Genomic DNA, 22,924 nt, shown 5'->3' with positions numbered 1-22,924 from the left:
GTCAACTTGAGCCATCTTACCCACGTTCAGTCCCTTACACTGTGCTCTGCCCCATGTATTATCCATCACAGCACATCTTTTGAGTTAATTAGATTTGCTGAGAAACTTTGTTCATATTTTCAGTACATCAAAAATTGGAGTCATATAGTCAGAGAAGAAAAGTAAAGGTGACCCTCTTGCACTGAGCCAGTGACATTAGGCAGTAGATGGGAGAGTTATTGATACGTTGCAACGACTGCAGGCACTGCAACAAACTAAATCAAGCATTTAAAATTCCCTACAAGTACAAGATGCTCTTAAGGAAAGGAATAATTACTCCACTACAGCCTGCACTTCAATGACTAAAACGATGTATAAGATACAAGGCAGTGTGAAGTGATGAATTAATGTAAAATACTGTTTTGAACATAGAAGAAAAACAAATGACCTGAGGTAATTATCTGCAACAGCCTCAGTGAAGCTTTGCTAAAAACATCTATTTTATGTATTAGTGATATACCATAATTGTATGTATTTTAATCAGTTTGTATGAGATTGTATTTTTATTTTTTTTAGAGGAAATATAAATATTTAGTTTTATCCCACATGCTTAAAAACATTGCTATTCAAATGCTGAATTGCTAAATCTGCCAGTGGTATGAAGATTTTTGGACTTTAAGTATTAAAAACTGATGTGTAAGAAATAAATTTAAAAAAAATCACACATTTCTGTCCTTACATCAAATCAGACGAATAATTTTATAAAGTGCAACTATCTTACTGAAAATAGAGGTTTTAATTTTACTTGAAGTAAGTCATTGAAATTCTTTAGTCAGACAAAAATAATCTCCTTTATTGTCACTTGTTTTCATAACTTGTATCACATTTAGACAGGACTCTGATGCTTTATGACATATGCAAAACATATTTTGGACTGCTCTTTTTAATTACAATAGGAGGCTCAAGCTTGACCCATGAAAAAGATAATTAATTTCATATTTCACAATTCATTCATAATTCCAATAAAACATTTAATAAACTATATATTTTCTAAGACATTTGAAGTGGTAGATGGAGAATAGTCTGTTCCTCTAGCTGGTTACATTTACACATTTACATTTACTTGAGCTTAAACAATATACTTTGAGGAGAAGTTTTACTACACCATAATTTTTATTTTTAGTAGAACAATATTATTACGAAGTATCGCTACTCTTAATTAGTGCACTACTCACTGCAAGTAACTTCACTGAATGAAGAACAAACAAGTTTGAACCACAAATCAAAGCAAGTAGACACAGACCAACAGTTTATGGTAAAGTGAGCTTTACGGTTTATTGTTCTCATGCTCTTTTTAATTTGTTGAATCTGTTGTGCCATTTGTTTCATGAGTTTTAAACAAAGAGAAATAATATTTGAAACAGTCTTTTTCTGCTTAAAATGTTGTATTTAGTTATTCCACTTTAGTCTTTAAAACAGCACAATTTGCACACATCTTTGAATTTAGTTTTCTTGATTGCATAATCTTTACAGTATTAATTTGGATGTTATGATCAGTTACTCAGTAGCTCAGTAACTGTTTCACCAAATACTCTTTTATTCTTACTAATTTCTAGGATACCTGCTTTTGATCTTTACCTCAGTAAAAACATCTTTAAGTAGTGAACAATTTTTGTGTTACAAAGCACAACAATTATGGTAAATCACTAATACACTATAGGCAGGAAATGCTTGGTAGTTCAATAATGGTTAGCAATAAAATAGAAATAAATAAAATACTTAAAACAAGAAAAGGACAGGAGAGGAAAAAGGACAAAGTAGAATCATTCCCTATTTCCCATGAAAACTGCAGTTGCAAAAAGCAACAGGAGGGGGCATAAGTAAAAGAAAAACAGCAAAGGACGTCAGCATGTGTAGGAGGGGGGAGGGATAGCAAAAATCTGAGATAAGGGTTCTTTGTTTAAAAACGAGAACAAGGAGAACAGAGACAAAGATAGAAACTGAGGAAAGTATCAAATTAAAAGGAGAGACCAGCAAGAGGTGAAGCAGAGAATCAGATGTGGTAGAGAAATTGGAGTAGTGATGAGAATAAAGACAGGCAAAAAGAGAAACATGGCAGGAGGAGAAAGCAGGATCTGAATCAAGCTGACAGCATTAACACTCATCTTCCACACCCATCTCTCTGTTTTCTTCATACATTCAGCCTACAGGATAAAATGACGGGAAACACTGAAGAGGAATTTACATTTACATTAAGTCACAAATGAGAGCTATGTGACATAATGTAGGCTCTAATCTCCACAACAATGTCACAATAACAGAACCAGCTCTAAATGCCCACATTTCTGATTCATCTTTCGGACAGACGGCTCAGCTCAAAATAAATACAGCAGAACAAGTTTACAAAAGGCAAAGCTGCATGTGGGATGGCATGACTCACGGACTGTAAAGGACAACCGACAGGTTCAGACTTCACAATGATGACCAGAAAGACTCAAATGAATATCTATTCATTTCAATATCAAAGGAAGGCAAATCATGCTGTAGATTTATTCATTAATGAATTCATCTGTTTATTTCTACTTCTGTCAATCTGTCAATGTCATCTGATCAACCACCGCCTCTACATGCCCTCGCAAGACAACATGTCCTTGAATTTTATACATGCACAAGGTGAAACGTACGATGAGATATTCAAAGGTGGGTAGAGTACACAAAACCTGTTATGAGTATTATTACTTCCATATATTTTTACTCAAGTAAAAGTAAAAATCAGACATCCAAGAAATTATTTGTGTAAGAGAAGAAAGTTATTTTGAGATAAAGCTACCCAAGTACTGAGTAACTGATGATGACACCTGAATTAATATTTTAAAAAGATTTAATCAGACAAAATTATAAAAATGATGTAATTTTCATATTTTAAAGACTAAAATCAGGCAGAAGAAACACTTTAATACACACACACACACACATATATATATATATATATATATATATATATATATATATATATATATATATATATATATGTATACACACATATATAAGATTCCTGATGCATAGTTAAAGATTATGAGTTGACAAATAAAGCAACTCTTTGCTAACTGTTGGCTGAAAATGTCTTAGTCATTAGACATAAATCATTGAAATAAAAAATAATAATAATTTTGTTTAGACTAAGAATACTCTGGAATGTTTTTGTGTATACATAAAAGAAAGGAACAATTTTGAAGGAAAGTATTTTACAACTATCAGCAAGACTTTTCATGAACTCGTTGGTAATTTATGTTGAACAGCGTGACAGAAATGCTGTCTTAGCTGCTCTAAAATAATATGCAGCCACACATAAACTTATGCTAAACAGCTTTATGTTTCTGAGAACACAAGTCGAGCACAACCGGAGAAAGTCAAAAAAGAATAGCAAAGAGGACTGCACTTGCTGAACACAAGACTTAGCAATTACCCAAGATGCATAGTGGGAGTAGCAGATGAGGGAAATAGCCACAGGGTGATGAAGAACCCTGCAGCTTGAGACTGGTCCTCTTCCTCAGTAAACATCTGATCCCATCCAGTTATAGTCAGAAATAAACATAAGATTCAGTTCTAATCAGACAGAATTTATAGCCGTTTAGCCCATTTACCTTCCCTCACCTCCCTACCCCCCTTAGCAAACAGTATGTAGACAGAGCTAGAAGAGGCCAATCCTCTTATCAGAGCTACGTCCAATGTCTGACCCCACGACTTTGGATTTCCCACACCCGTTTAGCCCTTTTTCAATCAAACACCAATACCTTACTCCATCCATCTAGATTTGAGGACCTGGATTTAGGTTTTCAACATCAATCAATCAGAGATCCTATGCCTTTGCCCTTAATGGATGTGGCTGACATGTATGTAGCCTTGCCTTGACCCATAAGTCAGTTCATTCCCGCAGGCATGCCATGATGTCCCGCGCACAGCAGCAGATGTTGTGGCTGTGTGGGCTCTGATGCCAAACAACAGCTCTGCAGACCCACATCTGTCCTAATCTCAGTAGATTCAGAAAAAAAATATACATCTTTAAAAAAAAAAAAAAAAAAAAAAAACTTGCCGTGACTAGCATTAAAAATAAGCCATCAAGCACTGGTTATTACATCAGACACCAGAGAGACTGATATATATATATATATATAGTAGCTAAACCAGTGAAGCATTTTGATAATCAAAATCCTATTTTTACTATAATAATTTCTTAAAGAAAAATTGATAAAACATCATTATGATTTCCAATTTAAGCTTTGATCATCCAGCAAAGATTTAAAATGACAATCCAACACAGCATTTACTAATGCCTTTTACATGGTTATTGTTTACAGAGGAAGAAGCTGCTAGCAGAAAAGGGACAGAGTTCAGGCCACCAGGTCAGCTGATCATAAAATAAGAAAGGCGATATTAAAAAAGGGATTTCCTCAATTACAGCGGGAAGGAAACTGAGCGTATTTAACCCAACCAGGGGAGAAGAAAAAGTCACACAAAATAACAATTATTTATATAGGTATATTACTAGATATGACCCAAATACTGTTTACTGGCTTTGCCCAATTCATCTTAAGGCCACACATGGCTCCAAACTGCTCTTCGTCATGTACTAGGACAAATAGCAAGATCAAAACATGCTGTGCCAAGGAAGCTAACCCTACAGCTGTGAATGCTCCTTGCAATGAAATTCTGGCCCACTCACTTCTTTTCTACCCTATTAAATATGAAGCAACAGAAGAAAAAAAAAAATATTGCATGAAACTAGTAAAAGATTACAGTCTGTAAAATACAATCTTAGAAAAAGAGGTGTAAAAAAATGGCTATTTAGAGTGAAATAATGTTAAAGTAAAGAAAGTTTTAAGTCTATATTGTGTCTTTCCACTCTATATCAAAAGTGTACAAAATATACACACTTTCTGTGCTAAACTCCCCATCAGCTGCACAGCAGCAGTATTTGTGCTGACAACAAGGAAAATGCTGCCTCCTAATTCACCACTAACAAATCACTGGAATGTGATAAGGCTAATAAAAACATGAGCAATCATTAACAGAAAAACATATGAAAATAGCTCAGGGTTAACAGATACAAAAACACTTTATAAATGTCTGGGATGGGGACAACACAGTGTAAAATTAATATTCAAAGTTAGTGATGATCATCTTACATTTTCTGGAGACATAAATGTGGCAAAACACAATGCTGCAATTTGATCATAAGTGATTAGTGAGCAAAAGAGGATGAAATTGTTATGGAGATATGAAAACACTCTCATGGTTATCACAAAGTATGACAACAGATAAAGGATGAATAAAAATAGACAAGACTAGTCCTTAAAGATCAAAATATCCATCTTTGTAATCAGTGTTAATTTAATTCACTAAATAAGTTTTTGTACATAAGTTGAAGAAAAGTAATATAATACGTTTGTTATGTACAAAACCTTTATGAAACAAAATTAAAACGATGAGGCTCATGACTACATTACATTTCTGTCAGCCATTGAAATTGAGACAAAATCATTGGAGGAAAATAAAATTCCTCCATCCACCCGCTTAGTGTCTATGACCACGTTTCCATGCACAGTCACAACAGAGCCAGTCCTATTTCAGTAAGTGAGGGAAAAGTGGGGCACACAGTGGGCAGGTTATCCATGAGACTACGTCTTCCTGAGTGGGAGGAAGTGAATGACGAGGACATGCTGCTCAGATGGTAACGGATTAAAGCGCGTATGAAGCAACAGTAGCTGACAGAAATACAGTGCAGGCTGTCCTGGGATCAGTGCAAAGATACAGATGCAGGATTCAATTTTATAATCACCTATGCCTTACTACTATTATTAATATTATTGTTTGTGCTTCTGTCTTTTGAGCTGCCTAAAGCTGAACTCGTTGTAGATCCAAATTGATTAAAGGCCCAGTCTTCCCAAAACAAAATAATCGGCCCTACTTTGACAGGTTCTAATAAATACTTGTTTTTTTTTCTTTCAAATTTTCTGTCATCTTGATGCACTTCAGCTGTCTGAAGAGTCATTGGTACCTATAAGAATTTTAGTAGCTTCACTGCTGTGTGGTGATATAATGTTAATCATACAACAACCTGATTTAAGATAAAGGAAACTTGTAACAGATATTGCAAGTGTTCTGTGTCTTGTCAGTCACAGAAAACCACAGAAAATTCCCCAAAAAAGACAGAGAAGGTAACAACATCACAACAGACTGTTTCACTCAAAGAGAAGGCCTCTGCAAATTACACTGACAGAAAAGAATTGCCTATCTCTGTGGTTAAGAAGAGGATTTGTGTTTTATGGTGGAAATAATATTTGGGCAGACTGTCAGAAAGATGACTAAAATAAGCTGTCCAATTGAGGCATAGCTAGGCTGAAGTTAAACGATTAAACAAAAGAGCAAATTGACTCATTCTTTTACACATATACCTCTGATCTCTATTTTAACTGACTTAAAGCTGCAATGGGAAACTTTTACAAAGTAAATGTTTGACGTATTTGTTAAAACTCTGTTGTGACAAGACCCGTCCAGGGTGAACCCCGCCTCTCACCCGGAACATTAGCTGGAAATAGGCACCAGCACCCCTCCTGACCTCACTAGGGACAAGGGTGTTAGAAAATGGATGGATGGATGTTGTGACAGTACAATCCAAGACAGAAAATCTGTGGGGAAAAATAAAAAATAAATAAATCAAGCCTGTGCATCCTTCTGACGGTCCTACTTCCATCTACAGAAGTACATTGCTCCTGGTCAGAAAAAACAATCAGAGCCAGGGCCAATGTTTTAGCTGTGTGTATCACGATTGTATACGAATTGCTCAGACTGTTGCAAAGACTGTCGGTTTGCTGCAGCAGTGCTAATATAATTTTTCTGTACTATAATGTTAAGCATTTGTAGACTTCAGTTGCAGTGCCTTTATATTAATTTATGACAGGCCATTTCATCAAGGATGTTCATGCTGCGTCTCTTGGTCGCCTCCTTTGTGTATGTTTTTAGTCACTTTTCTTCTGTAAAAGTGACTTTGACTACAGAGGATTAGACGATTGTGAGTATGTCCCATGAGCTGCTGTACATCACAAATGTTTGTCTACGAGAATACTCTTCATGTGTGATGAGTAAACCTGACTGTTTTTGCTTCAACAGCAATTTGTGTGTGTGTAAATTAGATTAGCATCGTTTCTGCTGACCCCAATATGAGAGGCAAGCATCTTCATACAAAGCTGCAGCAAAGAATAAAGAAGCTGTCCTACTGACACACAACAGCACAATCTGCATTCACAGCCGCAACCCCACAGGCATGAGGCATCATGCTAAAAACATACGACAGATTGAGAAAGCGGACAAAATGAAGAAAGATGGACAAAGTTCAACAGGAAAGTAGATGAATGAGTTAACGATTATGCATGAATATAGGAGAAAAGTATACTGAGAGTAAGAGGAGGGAGGGGTAATCTTTTCTGCTAAGAAAAGATGAACTACTAATGGAGAGAAACCTAAGTATAAAAATACATGATATAGTAATAAACATCATAAGGTTTTCAAAAACAAATACTAACTGTAAAATCTAAATTATAGGCAGCAAGATGAAGCAATAAGTAAATGAAAGAATGTCAAAATTCAATTTCAGAATTTAAATTCTGAAATTCTAAAGTGAAATGCATTAATCGTCTAAATGGTAAAATACTGTTCAAAGTGATAAGGACGTAGTTTTTATCTACTAGTTCTTTTATACTTGCAAAGTTTGTCAGAATACACAATCTTTAATATCTCTACACGGGCGAGGACTGGGACTAAATATCAGCTGTGGAAATTTACCTGGATAGGCCCACTTTCCAAACACATACATATAGCCACAAATAAACTTGCCCTAATATCTGCATAGATCACAATAAACATTTTGAGGTTCTTAATAAAACCTTCTGAGCACATGTGAGAAATCATTGGAGAAATCAACATAGCGACGCAAAATATCCCGCATGAGGCGAAATAAAATAATTGACTAATTTACAGTAAACATAATTTTCTTTATAATGCTGCACTCCTAAAAATCCAGGTGTATGTATTCTTTATATAAAGCCGACCACAGAAATATGAAAGACAGAGGGAGAAACAATTGATTTTCTTCAAACTTTTGGTTAAAATAACTAAACTTGCCCCCATTTTATTCTCATTGCCATATATTATTCAGTAACAGTACATGAACTGGCTGCAGCAAAATGATGCAATGTGCTCCTCTTCTCAATGAAACTTTTTTATGCTCAGTTACTTTTAAACTGGCTTGACAGGTACGATTTAATACACTATATTTCACATCATCACTGCCTGGACGCATACCTCTAACTACCGTAACTGTATTTCAGGTAAGTTTCTTTTTGTTGTCTCTCCCTCATGATTAGCAGCCTGGTGATGCTTCTTATATTTTTCTCCTATTTACTATGAGCGAATTAAGGATCTCCTGCTGATACTTACAGAACAGAAAAAGACATTGAGCAAATTGGATATTTTTAACCCACTATTTTTTGTAGTTTCTTTTCTTTTAATTTTTCCTCAATCTCCCTTCTTCCTTTACTCTTCACTAGAAATTTGAGTATAAAATGTTTACTCTTCTTTGATTTAGTTTTAGTAAACCTTTATTGTTTCAAGCTCAAAATAATGACAGGTGTAGGGAGGCTTAATTTATAGGTCAACGATGCTATTTGCTTCAGGATGAATTCACATAGTTGACAGACTCAGCAAAACAGACACATTTACCAGCTCGCTGCTTAATAAGTCATAGAGCTTGCTTTTGTAAGTTAATTATCCCGTCATTCTTAGTCAACAGCTGGATTTTGTTGTCAAAAGTCAGATTTATAATGTGCTTCCACCTGTACGCACATGTTTACCAAACTCAAACTCTGCTCTGAAAACAAGTAGCTACTCCATTGAAAGCCTCCCGCCCCAAAGAAGGATTTAACATAAAATTAAGATAATTATGGACAACAGGAGCATAAATTCAAAAGTGGCAACAGGAGCTTCATCATTGGTAACAATTTTTCAAAAAAAACCCACAAACAAACATACATATTAGCAGCGTTTATCCATGGCGGCATTTACATTACGCTAACAAGAGCAACAGAACCATCACAGCAATGTTCAGAACTGATTATCAGAACAACTGACCGCAGCTGAGCAGAAGAAGAAAACAGCAAAGAGCAGAGCAGCAGTGTTGCTGTGACTTATAAAACACGCTGAGAGACCAGACGCTGTAACTTACCGGATATCTAAAATCCCGTGTATAGTCATGGCAGGTTGGGAATAGTCTAAACTTCCCCTCAACTTCCGCGTTCGCCTTCATCAACATAGCAACGCAAAATAGTCCGGGTGAGGCGAAGTCCAGAGGAGACAAAGATATTAAATTCGGCCATGCTGATCGGGTAATGTTTGCATTTTAATTTATACGAATATAAAGTTCACTAGCAACCACACCATTGGCTATTTAGCTGCAGAAGAGAAATGACAGGAGTCCGTCGGGGGAAATTTACTGAGGTGTAAATGTTCTGTTGCTATACAATACAAATGACATTTTGACACATGATATTAAGGAAAACTGGCTTTGATAATACAATTCTTAAACAACTCTTGCAGATCTTTTTTTTATTTTGATTAATTTTTTTGTCCCTCTCTCGCATCTGTTAGGACAGCGAGTCCTGGACGAGCCGCCACTGCTCAAGTCTCAAGAACTGAAAGGTGTATCTCAGTGTATCATGTCAAGGTTGCAATTTTGATAGATAATTTGACCACAAAATTAGCCTTAAAATTGGTTTTTGGTCAAATTATAATTAAGGCCACTGCTGCACTCATGTTTGTTAATCATGCTGCTTTTCTTCCTTCTTTTCCCATTTTTTATTTTTTATTTTTGTATTGAATCTGTTTCACCTTTTCACGCAAGACTAACGTCTAAATGAAGACTCTCAACTCTGTGAAAAAAAAACAAAAAAAAAAACAGTCTAACAGCAAACAAGCACAGCTGCACTGATCTGCTGAGCCAGCCAAGCACAGAGACAAAGGCACTGGTGCAAGCAGGCACACCCTCACTGAAAGGGGCATGCCATATCAAAATATGTTTAGAACTAACTGTATAGTAATCTCATACATACTGCACCCTGTTTACTGTTTTATGGCATTCATTTTTCATTAGGAAATACCTATTTTTAATTCATCCACTTATTGTCTTTTTTTCCTCCCTCACAATTATTCAAGCAAACTACCACAGCAGCAGCTAAGAACTGGTTTGGGGTATGCAGTCACCTCATAGTTAGTCTGATAATGTCAGTGCATAAGATTTAAACTATGTATTTTTATTCATTCACATATTTCCTTGCCATCTGCTGTTCAGGCACACCTTGGCAGTCCGGCTGCACTTGAACACACGATACAGTTTTTCATTTCACACACAGACACAGAGATGCATTAAAAATGCATAAAAGCACACGGGCAATTACTGCTGTTAAGCAGACAGGGAAAAGGAGCAGAAGAACTGCTCAGAAAGTCCGTTCAAGCTCTCTGCTTCATGAAACCGTGGTTCACTCTGAATCTGAACTAATCCTTTGTTTTCTTCTACATGTACTCCAGCACAAAGACATCTCACATGCACATCGTTAGTTTAAAATTGTCACTTTTAATGGCAGGCAAATTAAATATCACAAAATACATACTGTTCTGTCAGTTGCATTGAATAAAATCAAATATTGACCTAATTTTTGGAGAAAATGGATTATCTCCATATAATGCAATAACTAATTAGAAGCTTATCTGTTCCTGCCTTCATGTTAGCTGTAGAATCTGGACCATCTGCTGCCTGTTTTGCAAGGGCAGTTTTATAAAAGAATAATTTTTTTCAGTGTGTTTATTAAATAATGTCTCTTGTCAATAGATACATTACATATTTCCCCTCCCCCTACGCAGTGGCTCTCCCTGCATCTCCCTCCCTCATTCATCCTCTTCCGCTGCTGTTGCTAAGACCGAGGAGTGCAGGCTAGTTTGTGGAAACCAGTAGAGTCTAAGAGGTGGATCTCCCAGTGTGTTGCTATGGGCAACGCTCAGTCTTCATAAGGCAAGCAGCCTGAAATTCTAGTATTTACACAAGTGACCTAGTTTTTAATTAGTCAAAAGGGATTGTATATTCTGAACTTTATGTTTGGTGTCCTTAAAAATACATTTACATGCATCTCTTTGACTTCTTTGTATTTTTTAGTAAATAAAATATGGCATTAGAATGTATTACTTCATTTTCAGTCATGCACCATTATAAGACCCATGATGAGGCGTAGTAAGCCTACCCCACCTGACTGGCTGCACATTGTGATTCACTGCACACGCGCCTCAGGCTCGCTTTGACCTCCTCTGTGTCTCAGCCATTCATTGCACACCGAATCCATGAGACTGCATCAGAAATCCCTGACTTCCAGTGCTGCTCTTAGGCAGTCAGAGCCGTCTTATCCCAAGATATATAGGAAAAGTGATAAAAGATTTAAAGAAGTGTAAAAAAAACAAACAAAAACAACATTGATCTTCATTTAAATGTAAAGTTAAATTGTGATATATTCCTGTATCCTATAATCAATTGAACAATGTTTTGATTTTATTATTTTATAGGTGAAGATTAAAGGAAGACTAAGAAAATATATGGCTGATAAAACATGAAGACTTAACAACTGTTTGCACTCAACATACAGTCAAAATAAAACTGGTATTTTGTGTGTTGTTTTTAAATAGGTGTACAACTGGGAAAAAACACAAGCAACATATCAGCGCAAGACATGTAACTAGCGAAAGAATATATTTTCTCAAATGACATTCAAAGTAAAATTTAAGCAATAAGAATGCACAGGTCAAAGCATTAAGCGTTGAGGTCCTTAAAGCATCACCACTTGGATTTGCTTTAAACAATGAGACAAAGTCATTAATTTACATATAAACAACGCATATCGCAGTTACTTTATCAACGCAAGACCTTCTTGTTCCTCTATGTGTTGAATATTTCTATCCAACTATTCTGTATTAATAGGTTAAGTCTGTTAAATTAACACATTTTTCAAGATTGATATAGTTTTCAATAATAATTAATTCTTACCTCTTCTGTTCTCCTTCTGTCAGGTAGCACTAGTGTGTTTGCATGACTTCCAGGTACTATAGTAGATCCAATACTCATTCTGGGTCCAACTAACATGTAGCGTTTGTCTCCAGATCTGTACTGGATGCTGTGACAAAGTGTCCCATCATAATTAGTCTCTTGGAGATATTTAGAAGTATAGTCTGTGGATTTGGAGCACTGCATTGCAATCAGTATGATGATACTGATGATAAACAAAACTGAAACTGCACCCAAAGTGATCATCAGGTAAAAAGTCACATCATTTCCCTCATCATCCTGTGCTGCACTTTTAACATCAGAAGCTGCAAAAGCCTCTTTTGGTTCCACCAGTTTAACAATCACAGTAGCTGTTGCTGAGAGTGAAACATTGCCATTATCCTTGACCAGTATGACCAATTTATGTTCAGCCTCGTCTGTCTCTGTGAATGAGCGAAGTGTTCTGATCTGTCCAGTGTAGCGGTCCAAACCAAACAGACTGTGGTCAGTAACTTCCTGCAGTGAAAACAGCAACCAGCCATTATATCCTATATCAGCGTCATAGGCTCTGACTTTAGCCACCAAGTGTCCTGCGTTCACATTACGGGGAATCTCCTCCACACCTTCAGCAGAACCATTGGAGCTGAGTGGATACAGGATGACTGGAGCGTTGTCGTTCTGATCCAGAATGAACACGTTCACTGTGACGTTGCTGCTGAGTGATGGAGTCCCAGAATCAGTGGCAACAACTTGGAATTGGAAGGTTTTCAGAGTTTCAAAGTCAAAACTTTTCAATGCCACAATTGTTCCAGTTTCAGAGTTTATGTTGAGAAAGGTTGTTGCTGTTTTATGTGCAGCACCACTTCTTGGTATTTTATATGATATATGAGCATTGTCCCCCTCATCATAATCAAAAGCATCCAGGGAAAACAAAGAGGCTCCAGCAACATTGTTCTCAGTCACATAAAAATTATATGGACTTGTTGAAAATTCGGGGCTGTTGTCATTTACATCTGATACTGTTACACTTATTGTCTTCTGAACTGACAAAGCTGGTTCACCAGCATCTTTTGCTATTATTGTTACTTCATATTTTGACTTATGTTCCCTGTCGAGTTGAGATTTGGTAACAATAGAAAACATGTTTTCTTGTAAGGAAGGTGTTAATGTGAATGGTACATTGTCAATTATGGAACATATGACCTTCCCATTTACACCTGAATCCTTATCACTCACACTGATCAATGCAACTGTTCTTCCGGGTTTGGAGTCTTCAGGTATTGCACTTGATAAGGATGTCACTTCTATTTCAGGTGCATTATCATTTAAGTCTACAACAGCTATGATGACACTTTTTTCTGTTGACAGGGGGGCTGGTCCTTTATCAGAAGCTTTGATGTCTATTTCATATCTATCCTTTACTTCAAAATCTAAGAGTCCTTTGACAGTAATGGCTCCTGTAATGGCATCAATTTCAAAAAGTTTACGCAATTTGTTGTTTACATTATTCCCAAATGAATACACTACCTCCCCATTTAGACCCTCATCTTTATCAGTGGCATTTACATGTATGACTGTTGTCCCTACAGGTGAATTTTCATTAAGCTCCACAGTATATGACTCTCTGGTAAATACAGGCATGTTGTCATTTACATCTAAAACATTAATAACAATTCCCATTGTTCCTGATTTAGGTGGCTTTCCTCCATCAACAGCTGTTAGTAGTAATCTATGACTTTTGGCAACTTCTCTGTCCAGTGGTTTATGCAGGAACAAAACAGGAATTTTACCGTCTTGCCCTCTATCTTTAATCTCCAAACGAAAATGATCATTTTGACTGAGCTTGTACTGTTGAACAGAGAACAAGCCGCTGTCTAGATCCCGTGCATCTTGCAATTGAAACCGAGCCCCGGATAGAGCAGATTCCGATATTTCTAAATGCGTCTCGTTTTCTGGGAAGGTGGGAGAGTGATCGTTCACGTCTAAAACCTCGATGGTGACATAATGTACCTCTAATGGATTCTCCAGAACTGTCTTAATGTTGACAATACAGCTAGCGGTCTGGTCGCACACCTCCTCTCGGTCTATTTTTCGGCTGATGTGAAGGACTCCGTTATCACTGAGGTGGAAAAGTGAATCCTTTGATCCGGATACGATGCGAAATCCTCTGTCAATTAAAACAGTTGACTCCAATCCCAAATCTTTCGCAATGTTTCCAACAACAGCACCCGTCGTCAGTTCCTCTGGTAGTGAGTATCGCAGCTGCGCCGAAGTGAAATTAAAAGTGAAATCCAGAGAAACAATGAAAATGAGCAGGTGCTCCAACGCTGCAATGCATCTTCGTGCCATCACGAATTTTAGAATGAGATAATAAAAATCATTTGAAGACACACACACAAAAAAACAAAACAAAACAAAAAAACGAGTAATGTATATATTTTGAGAAACAAAATAATAGTAATCAAGAAACCGATGCTGGCGGATCAGCAATCATTGCCATAATGCTCAATCCGAAGCTCTGGCAAAAGCTCCAAAATATGGACGTTCCACTGAGCGTTGAAATTTCACAAGCAGCGCCCCCAAGCGAGCAACTGTTATAATTCTGGTATATCAATTTTAGTTTACATTTCCAGTCGTTAAACATGCAAAACTCTTAATGGTGATGGAGAACAAAAAGTTGCAAGGTAAATTTCAAAATAAGTCACTAATGTATTCAATTATCTATCCAACAATCCAACACAGACTAAGTTATAAATCAATATTTACAACTATATGTAACAATAGTTTCATTTTTGTGCAACTTTTTTCAACTTTAGGTGTTCTAATAGTATTAGTTTGTTTGCATGACTTCCAGGTGCTATTTTACATGCCATATTTTCTTTAAATAACAAAGTTTTTCTCCAGATTTGCAATGGAGGTTTTGACACAGTGTCACATTAAAGTTAGTGCCTTACAAATATTTAGAACCATGTTGTAGACTGGCGACCTGTCCAGGGATGTGGAACACATCTCGCCGGATGTTGCAGCTGGAGATAGGCACCAGCAACCCTCCCGACCCCATTAGGGAAGAAGGGTGTTCAGATAATGGATGGATGGATGAATTGCATTCTATCAGAGAGAAGCAACGAGTGCACCACATTTCAACATCATGGGCATCAAAAGGCTCCACATCAGAATTTTCAGATTAACGACATCACAATTAAAAGGTAGAAAAAACATATCAGAAAATTAGAAAAGTACGCTGCGTATGAAATCAATGAGATAATCTGTTATACCTGAAAGCTTGAAAATTAATGGTTAGCTTCTTGCACAGACGATAAAAAAAGCAAGTTATTTTAAAGTAATGGTTAAAAAAAAGACAAAACAACCAAGATGTACAAAGGAAAAGGCCTAACCCAAAATGCACAGACATTTTTTTTAGTCATCACCACAACAACAAAGAAAATCTGGAGAGTAAGGAAAATATTGTTGACTTTACTAAAATCTAAGCCGAAATAGAGCTGCAAGAGCAGGATGGTATCACATCATTTTTGTCTTGTGTGTGGTCAAAACAATATCAGTAACCTGCGCTGGTCATATAAACATGTTCACCTACCACTTCCACCTCGACATATTACTTAATTCTTTTAACTCTGATTTAAAATCAAACATTAATGACATCATAAAGGTATCTTCAGACAATATCTAAATATAAATGGCCTGTAAATGGAATGTACTTCTACAGCACTTTATCTTGCCCAAAAGACTACAAAACACTTTAAACTACATTCAGTCATTCACCAATTCAGGTACACGCTCACATGCTGCTGCTGGAGAGTTACAACATTCTTGCCACAGCTGCCCTGCACAGACACTACTGTGCACTGTGACCACCACCACAATGTAATCTTACCTCTTCAGATGTTCTCCTCCTGTCAGGTAGCACTAGTGTGTTTGCATGACTTCCAGGTACTATAGTAGATCCAATACTCATTCTGGGTCCAACCAACATGTATCGTTTGTCTCCAGATCTGTACTGGATGCTGTGACAAAGTGTCCCATCATAATTAGTCTCTTGGAGATATTTAGAAGTATAGTCTGTGGATTTGGAGCACTGCATTGCAATCAGCACTATGATACTGATGATAAATAAAACAGAAACTGCACCCAAAGTGATCATCAGGTAAAAAGTCACATGATCATCGTCATCATCCATCGCTGCACTTTTAACATCAGAAGCTGCAAAAGCCTCTTTTGGCTCCACTAGTTTAACAATCACAGTAGCTGTTGCTGAGAGTGAAACGTTGCCATTATCCTTGACCAGTATGACCAGTTTGTGTTCAGCCTCGTCTGTCTCTGTGAATGAGCGAAGTGTTCTGATCTGTCCAGTGTAGCGGTCCAAACCAAACAGACTGTGGTCAGTAACTTCCTGCAGTGAAAACAGCAACCAGCCATTATATCCTATATCAGCGTCATAGGCTCTGACTTTAGTCACCAAGTGTCCTGCGTTCACATTACGGGGAATCTCCTCCACACCTTCAGCAGAACCATTGGAGCTGAGTGGATACAAAATGACTGGAGCGTTGTCGTTCTGATCCAGAATGAACACATTCACTGTGACGTTGCTGCTGAGTGACGGAGTCCCAGAATCAGTGGCGACAACTTGGAACTGGAAGGTTTTCAGAGCTTCAAAGTCTAAGCTTTTCATCGCCATAATGTCCCCAGTTTCTGAGTTAACATTTATAAAGGAAACTGTACTATCTCGGCCTGCCTTTCTTAAAATTTCATAGGACACTATTGAATTAGTATTTTCATCACGGTCAAAAGCGTTTACAGAAAACAAATAGGCTCCCGGATTATTCCCTTCAGTTACATAAAAATTGTATGGACTCATTGAGAATTCTGGATAGTTGTCATTTACATCTGATACCGCAACACTTATTGCTTTTTCACATGAACGTGGTGGTTGACCCGCATCCTTCGATGTTATTATTATCACGTAGTGTGATTGTTTCTCTCTGTCAAGGGGGGATTTGGTTACCAGTGAAAACATTTTATCTTGTAAAGATGGCGATAAAATAAAAGGGATATCATCATTTAGTGTGCTGATAGTCTTTCCATTAAGACCCGAGTCTAAGTCATTTACACTGATCAGAGCGACTGTGGTTCCTGCTGGGGAATTTTCGGGGATCGATCTGGAAAATGAAGTAATCTCAATCTCAGGAGCATGATCGTTCATGTCCATTATTTTAATAGTTATACTTTTTTGAGCTGAAAGAGGAGGGAGACCTTTATCTGATGCCTCAATTTCAAGTTGATATCTATCCCTTTCCTCGTAATCTATTAAACCTCTAACAGTTATCTCACCTGTTGATGGATTAATTTCAAAAAGCTTAAAGAATTTACGATTCACACTGTTGCTGAAAGTATATACTACTTCCCCGTTCCTTTCGCTGTCTAAATCTGTCGCATTTATCTTAATAACTGTTGTGCCCAGTGGACAATTTTCCTCAAGCATTACCGAATAAACATCTTTGGAAAAGACCGGCACGTTGTCATTTGCATCCAAAACATTTACTATAATATCAGATTCGCTAGATTTTGGAGGTTTACCTCCGTCTAGAGCAGTAAGTACCAAAGTATGGCTTGCTGATGTTTCTCTATCTAATGCCTTTTGAACAATCAAGACGGGGATTTTACCATCGTCTCCTGTATCTTTAACTTCTAAACGAAAGTAGTCATTCGCGCTTAGTTTATAACGCTGAATAGAGAATATACCGGCATCTGGATCGCGGGCAGGCTGCAATGGAATACGCACTCCAGGCAAAACCGACTCATAGATTTCCACCACCGTCTCATTCTCCGGGAAAGTGGGAGAATTGTCATTAACATCCAACACCTCAACACCAACATAGTGGACCTCCAATGGATTTTCCAGGACAGTTTTTAGATTGATTTCACACGCAGTGGTATGTTCACAAACCTCTTCTCTGTCTATTTTTCGGCTCAAATAAAGGATGCCATCGTTCGGATCAAGATGGAAGAGGTGATCAACCGTGCTGGTAGCAATCCGATACTTCCTGTCTTTTAGCGTGGTTTGATCCAACCCAAGGTCGTTCGCTATGTTTCCGATCACAGTTCCCTCCTTCACCTCCTCAGAAATAGAATATCTCATTTGCGCAGAGGTGACACTCAAGAAAAGCAAAGCGGTCGCGCTCGCGATCAGACGCCGCCTCGTCCATGCTGCGTGGAATCTTCTTTGTTCCATCATGAAAAAAACAGGAATCAAACAATATCAGTCCGCATAAGAAACAATCTTGTCCTCAGAAAGTAACACACAAAATCCAGGTTCCAAAATGTCCACACTCCCTCAAATAACATACGTAATATTTACAAAGACAGCCAAGCGATTATGTCCATGTAGTAAGTGCGATGGGAAGGTAAAAGAGGTGGAACTACAAAGCAGTGACGAAAGATATAGCAGTTATTACACAAGCACACTGACACCAAGCGATGCAGTGGCTAACTACAATAACTGCAAGTTTAAAACATTTTACAGACTATACAGATTTGTTTATTTATTCACCTTAACAATAACAAAGACACGAACAATAATAATAATAATAACAACAACAACAAATGGTTTACAATGACTCATTTGTGAACAATCTAGTGATAATTGGACCGTTTTCAATGCCCGGGGGAAAACCGCGAAATCTACCAGCACCATGGAGAGCGATAAAAAATAAATTTGCCGCGGAGCTGCGACACAGTGTCATTATAGGCAGTCTCTTGAAAATATGCAAAATTGCACTTTAGTAAGTTTTTGTCACCACCTAAAAAAAAATTAATTAAAAAAAAACGGAAAGTAATGGAGATATTGTTTCCTTTATCAAAAGCTAAGCTGGACAGAGGGGTTCCAGCGGAAAGGTATAAAGTTTCACCATTTTGGTTTTATGTGTAGTTATGTCAAGATCAGCAACCTGTGAAGATGTAAACTTATCGTTTCCACCCTGACATTTTACTTAATTATATTTTCTCCCGTTTAAAATCAAATATTAATGACATCTTAACGGGTTTTTTCAAAACGTATCTAAATGTAATCTTACCTCTTCAGATGTTCTCCTCCTGTCAGGTAGCACTAGTGTGTTTGCATGACTTCCAGGCACTATAGTTGATCCTATGCTCATCCGGGGTCCAACCAACATGTACCGTTTGTCTCCAGATCTGTACTGGATGCTGTGACAAAGTGTCCCATCATAATTAGTCTCTTGGAGATATTTAGAAGTATAGTCTGTGGATTTGGAGCACTGCATTGCAATCAGTACGATGATACTGATGATAAATAGAACTGAAACTGCACCCAAAGTGATCATCAAGTAAAAGGTCACATGATCATCCTCGTCATCCTTTGCAGCACTTTTAACATCAGAAGCTGCAAAAGCCTCTTTTGGTTCCACCAGTTTAACAATCACAGTAGCTGTTGCTGAGAGTGAAACGTTGCCATTATCCTTGACCAGTATGACCAGTTTATGTTCAGCCTCGTCTGTCTCTGTGAATGAGCGAAGTGTTCTGATCTGTCCAGTGTAGCGGTCCAAACCAAACAGACTGTGGTCAGTAACTTCCTGCAGTGAAAACAGCAACCAGCCATTATATCCTATATCAGCGTCATAGGCTCTGACTTTAGTCACCAAGTGTCCTGCGTTCACATTACGGAGAATCTCCTCCACACCTTCAGCAGAACCATTGGAGCTGAGTGGATACAGGATGACTGGAGCGTTGTCGTTCTGATCCAGAATGAACACGTTCACTGTGACGTTGCTGCTCAGTGACGGAGTCCCAGAATCCATTGCAACAACTTGGAACTGGAAAGTCTTAAAAGTTTCGAAGTCGAAACTTCTCAGCGCCACAATGCTTCCAGTTTCAGTATTTATGTTGAGAAAAGATACCACCTTATTATCTTCGTGTGCCTCTCTCAAAATATGATAAGAAATAATCGCGTTGTTACTTTCATCCCTGTCAAAAGCTTTGATAGAAATGAAATTAGCTCCTGGTTCGTTACCTTCAGTGATATAGAATGTGTACGGGCTCTGCAAAAACTCTGGCTTGTTGTCATTCACATCTGACACATCAACGTCGATTGTCTTTACCGATGATAATGAAGGCTGACCCGAATCTTTTGCAGTTATTGTCAGCTCATAATGTGACGTATTCTCTCTGTCTAAAGGGGATTTAGTTACAAGTGAAAACATATTATGTTGCATGGATGGCAATAACGAAAATGGAGCATCCTCGCCGATTGAGCAGATCACTTTTCCATTTAAACCAGCGTCCAAGTCATTAACACTGATAAGAGCTACTGTTGTTCCCGGTCGAGCATCTTCAGGGATCGAACTGGAAAATGAAGTTATCTCAATTTGAGGTGCATTATCGTTTACGTCAATTATTTTAATTATCACGTTTTTTTCCGCAGTTAGCGGAGCTAAACCTTTATCAGATGCTTGAATTTCAATTTCATATTTTTCTTTTTGTTCGTAATCTACAAGTCCCTTCACAGTTATCTGCCCTGTAGATTCGTTTATATCAAAAATGCTGAATATTTTGCTACTCACACTGTTTCCAAAGGAAAAAACTATCTCTCCATTCTGACCGTCATCCAAATCAGTTGCATTTACCTGTACAACGGTGCTTCCCAATGGAGTATTTTCCATAAGAGTAGCAGAGTAAACATCCATTGAGAAAATTGGTGAGTTATCATTTACATCCAAAACATTTACTCTAATTTTCATATCCCCAGATTTTGGAGGCTTTCCCCCGTCTAACGCGGTCAGCAGTAAGGAGTGGCTTCTCGCTGTTTCTCTATCCAATGACTTTTTCAAAACCAATATTGGTATTTTGCCATCATCTTCTTTATCTCTCACTTCTAATCGAAAGTGATCGTCTTGGCTAAGTTTATATTGCTGAATCGAAAACTGACCGCTATCTAGATCCCGCGCAGGTTTAAGCTGAAATCGTGCTCCAGGCAACACAGACTCTGAAATCTCCAGGATTTTTTCTGCTTCAGAGAAATTGGGCGAGTGGTCATTTATGTCCAGCACCTCCACCGCAATGTTGTGTACCTCAAGAGGGGTCTCTAACACAGTTTTAACATTTATTAGACACGCGCTACTCTGAGCGCACACCTCTTCTCTATCAATCCTTCGGGTTACATAAAGGACGCCATCGCTTTCGTTTACGTAGAAAAGGGGATCCGCGCCTCCGGAAACAACACGATACTTTCTGCTCTTCAGAGTGCTTTTATCTAACCCCAAATCTTTTACTAAATTCCCAACCGCAGTCCCATCGTCAACTTCCTCAGAGATAGAATACCTCAGTTGTGCAGATGTTACGCTTAGTAAAAGCATAGCAACCGCAAATCGGGTTATGCGTCCTTTCCCCAGTTGCGCCAGGAATTTTCCTCGTTCCATTGTTAATCCAGAAAGCACTGCAAATCACTCAAATAAGTGAAGTGACCTTGGTGTGGTCGGTAAGACAAGATCCATATATTCTCACATGAAGCGTAAAGAAAAATCCACAAAAGGCAGCAGTAAGCCCGGGAACAACGGTAGTCGTAATATCCGAATGATGGGGGGATTGACGGGCTGAAACAAAATCAGTGAAAGAAAACGCGAAGCTTTTTGGTTCTGTTATACTGACATCATGCGGCCTCTGTAATAACGCAGGATTTTTCCCCCCTACAATCTTTAAGCTCGCTTGTTCAAATGTTAATTTTTTTATACACCATTGCTTTAGTTTAAAGAAATGTGCATCATTTCGCCATTCTAGTTAATAAAATATAAAACTTCTGAGGACATTTAAAATAATTTCACCAATGCATTTCTGAAAATGTATGCAATTTATTTAAACAATTATTTTAATAAGGCAGCACATGTAATCTGCAGTGATATTAAATGAACTGGAATGTTATTAAAATGAAGAAAGCAAAGTGTCAGCACCATAACTGGAGTGAAACATTACCATTGTGTTTTACCAGTATGACCACTTTATGTTATTTTTGTCGCTGTTAATTTACCATCCTCTTTGTCCTCTTTGCTCTTTTCAAGCAAAGCAATTTTCGTTCAGCACTATGGACAGTAGTTGATGCTATGTCCACAATCGGCAAAATATACAAAAAACTTTTCAGTTCAGCTGATATTGAAGCAACTTATAAAATTTTCTTATTTAAATATTATTCTTTTGTTAGAAACTCAATAAATGATCCTATTCAAAACAAACATACACAACAAAAACACACTAAGAAACCTTAAAAATTAAACAACGTAAAGTCACTGCAATATATATGAGACTGTTTGATATCAAATAATTATAGGGGTGACTATAGATACTAAATCAGTTGATATCACAATAGAGGCAGCAGTGAGAGTCGAAATATGCCAAAGTATACAAGTGCATGGCTTACCTCATCCAATGTTCTCCTCCTGTCTGGTAGCACTAGTGTGTTTGCATGACTCCCAGGTACTATAGTAGATCCTATGCTCATTCTGGGTCCAACCAACATGTACCGTTTGTCTCCAGATCTGTACTGGATGCTGTGACAAAGTGTCCCATCATAATTAGTCTCTTGGAGATATTTAGAAGTATAGTCTGTAGATTTGGAGCACTGCATTGCAATCAGCACGATGATACTGATGATAAACAAAACTGAAACTGCACCCAAAGTGATCATCAGGTAAAAGGTCACATTATCCTCCTCATCATCCTTTGCTGCACTTTTAACATCAGAAGCTGCAAAAGCCTCTTTTGGTTCCACCAGTTTAACAATCACAGTAG

At 37.6% G+C, this 22,924-nt stretch overlaps 1 protein-coding gene across 11 annotated transcripts in view; it reads right to left on the bottom strand.

Moving 5' to 3' along the window:
* Positions 1–22,924, bottom strand: part of LOC122836606 (protocadherin alpha-C2-like) — a 189,162-nt gene that overhangs the window by 103,067 nt on the left and 63,171 nt on the right. Inside the window, exon 1 of one of the 11 annotated variants that reach the window (XM_044126262.1) lies at positions 19,204–21,591. The exons of the other annotated variants lie outside the window; for them this stretch is intronic. Coding sequence (XP_043982197.1) covers positions 19,204–21,561 — 2,358 coding nt within the window. The 5' untranslated portion in view covers positions 21,562–21,591. Of the gene's footprint in view, positions 1–19,203; positions 21,592–22,924 lie in introns of those variants that run through there. 11 annotated transcript variants of the gene reach the window in all.

Source organism: Gambusia affinis, linkage group LG09 (genome assembly GCF_019740435.1).
Source record: "Gambusia affinis linkage group LG09, SWU_Gaff_1.0, whole genome shotgun sequence".
In the NCBI taxonomy this organism is placed as follows: domain Eukaryota; kingdom Metazoa; phylum Chordata; class Actinopteri; order Cyprinodontiformes; family Poeciliidae; genus Gambusia; species Gambusia affinis.
The sequence above is the reverse complement of the archived record's forward strand: the minus strand, read 5'-3'. Positions and strand labels throughout refer to the sequence as shown.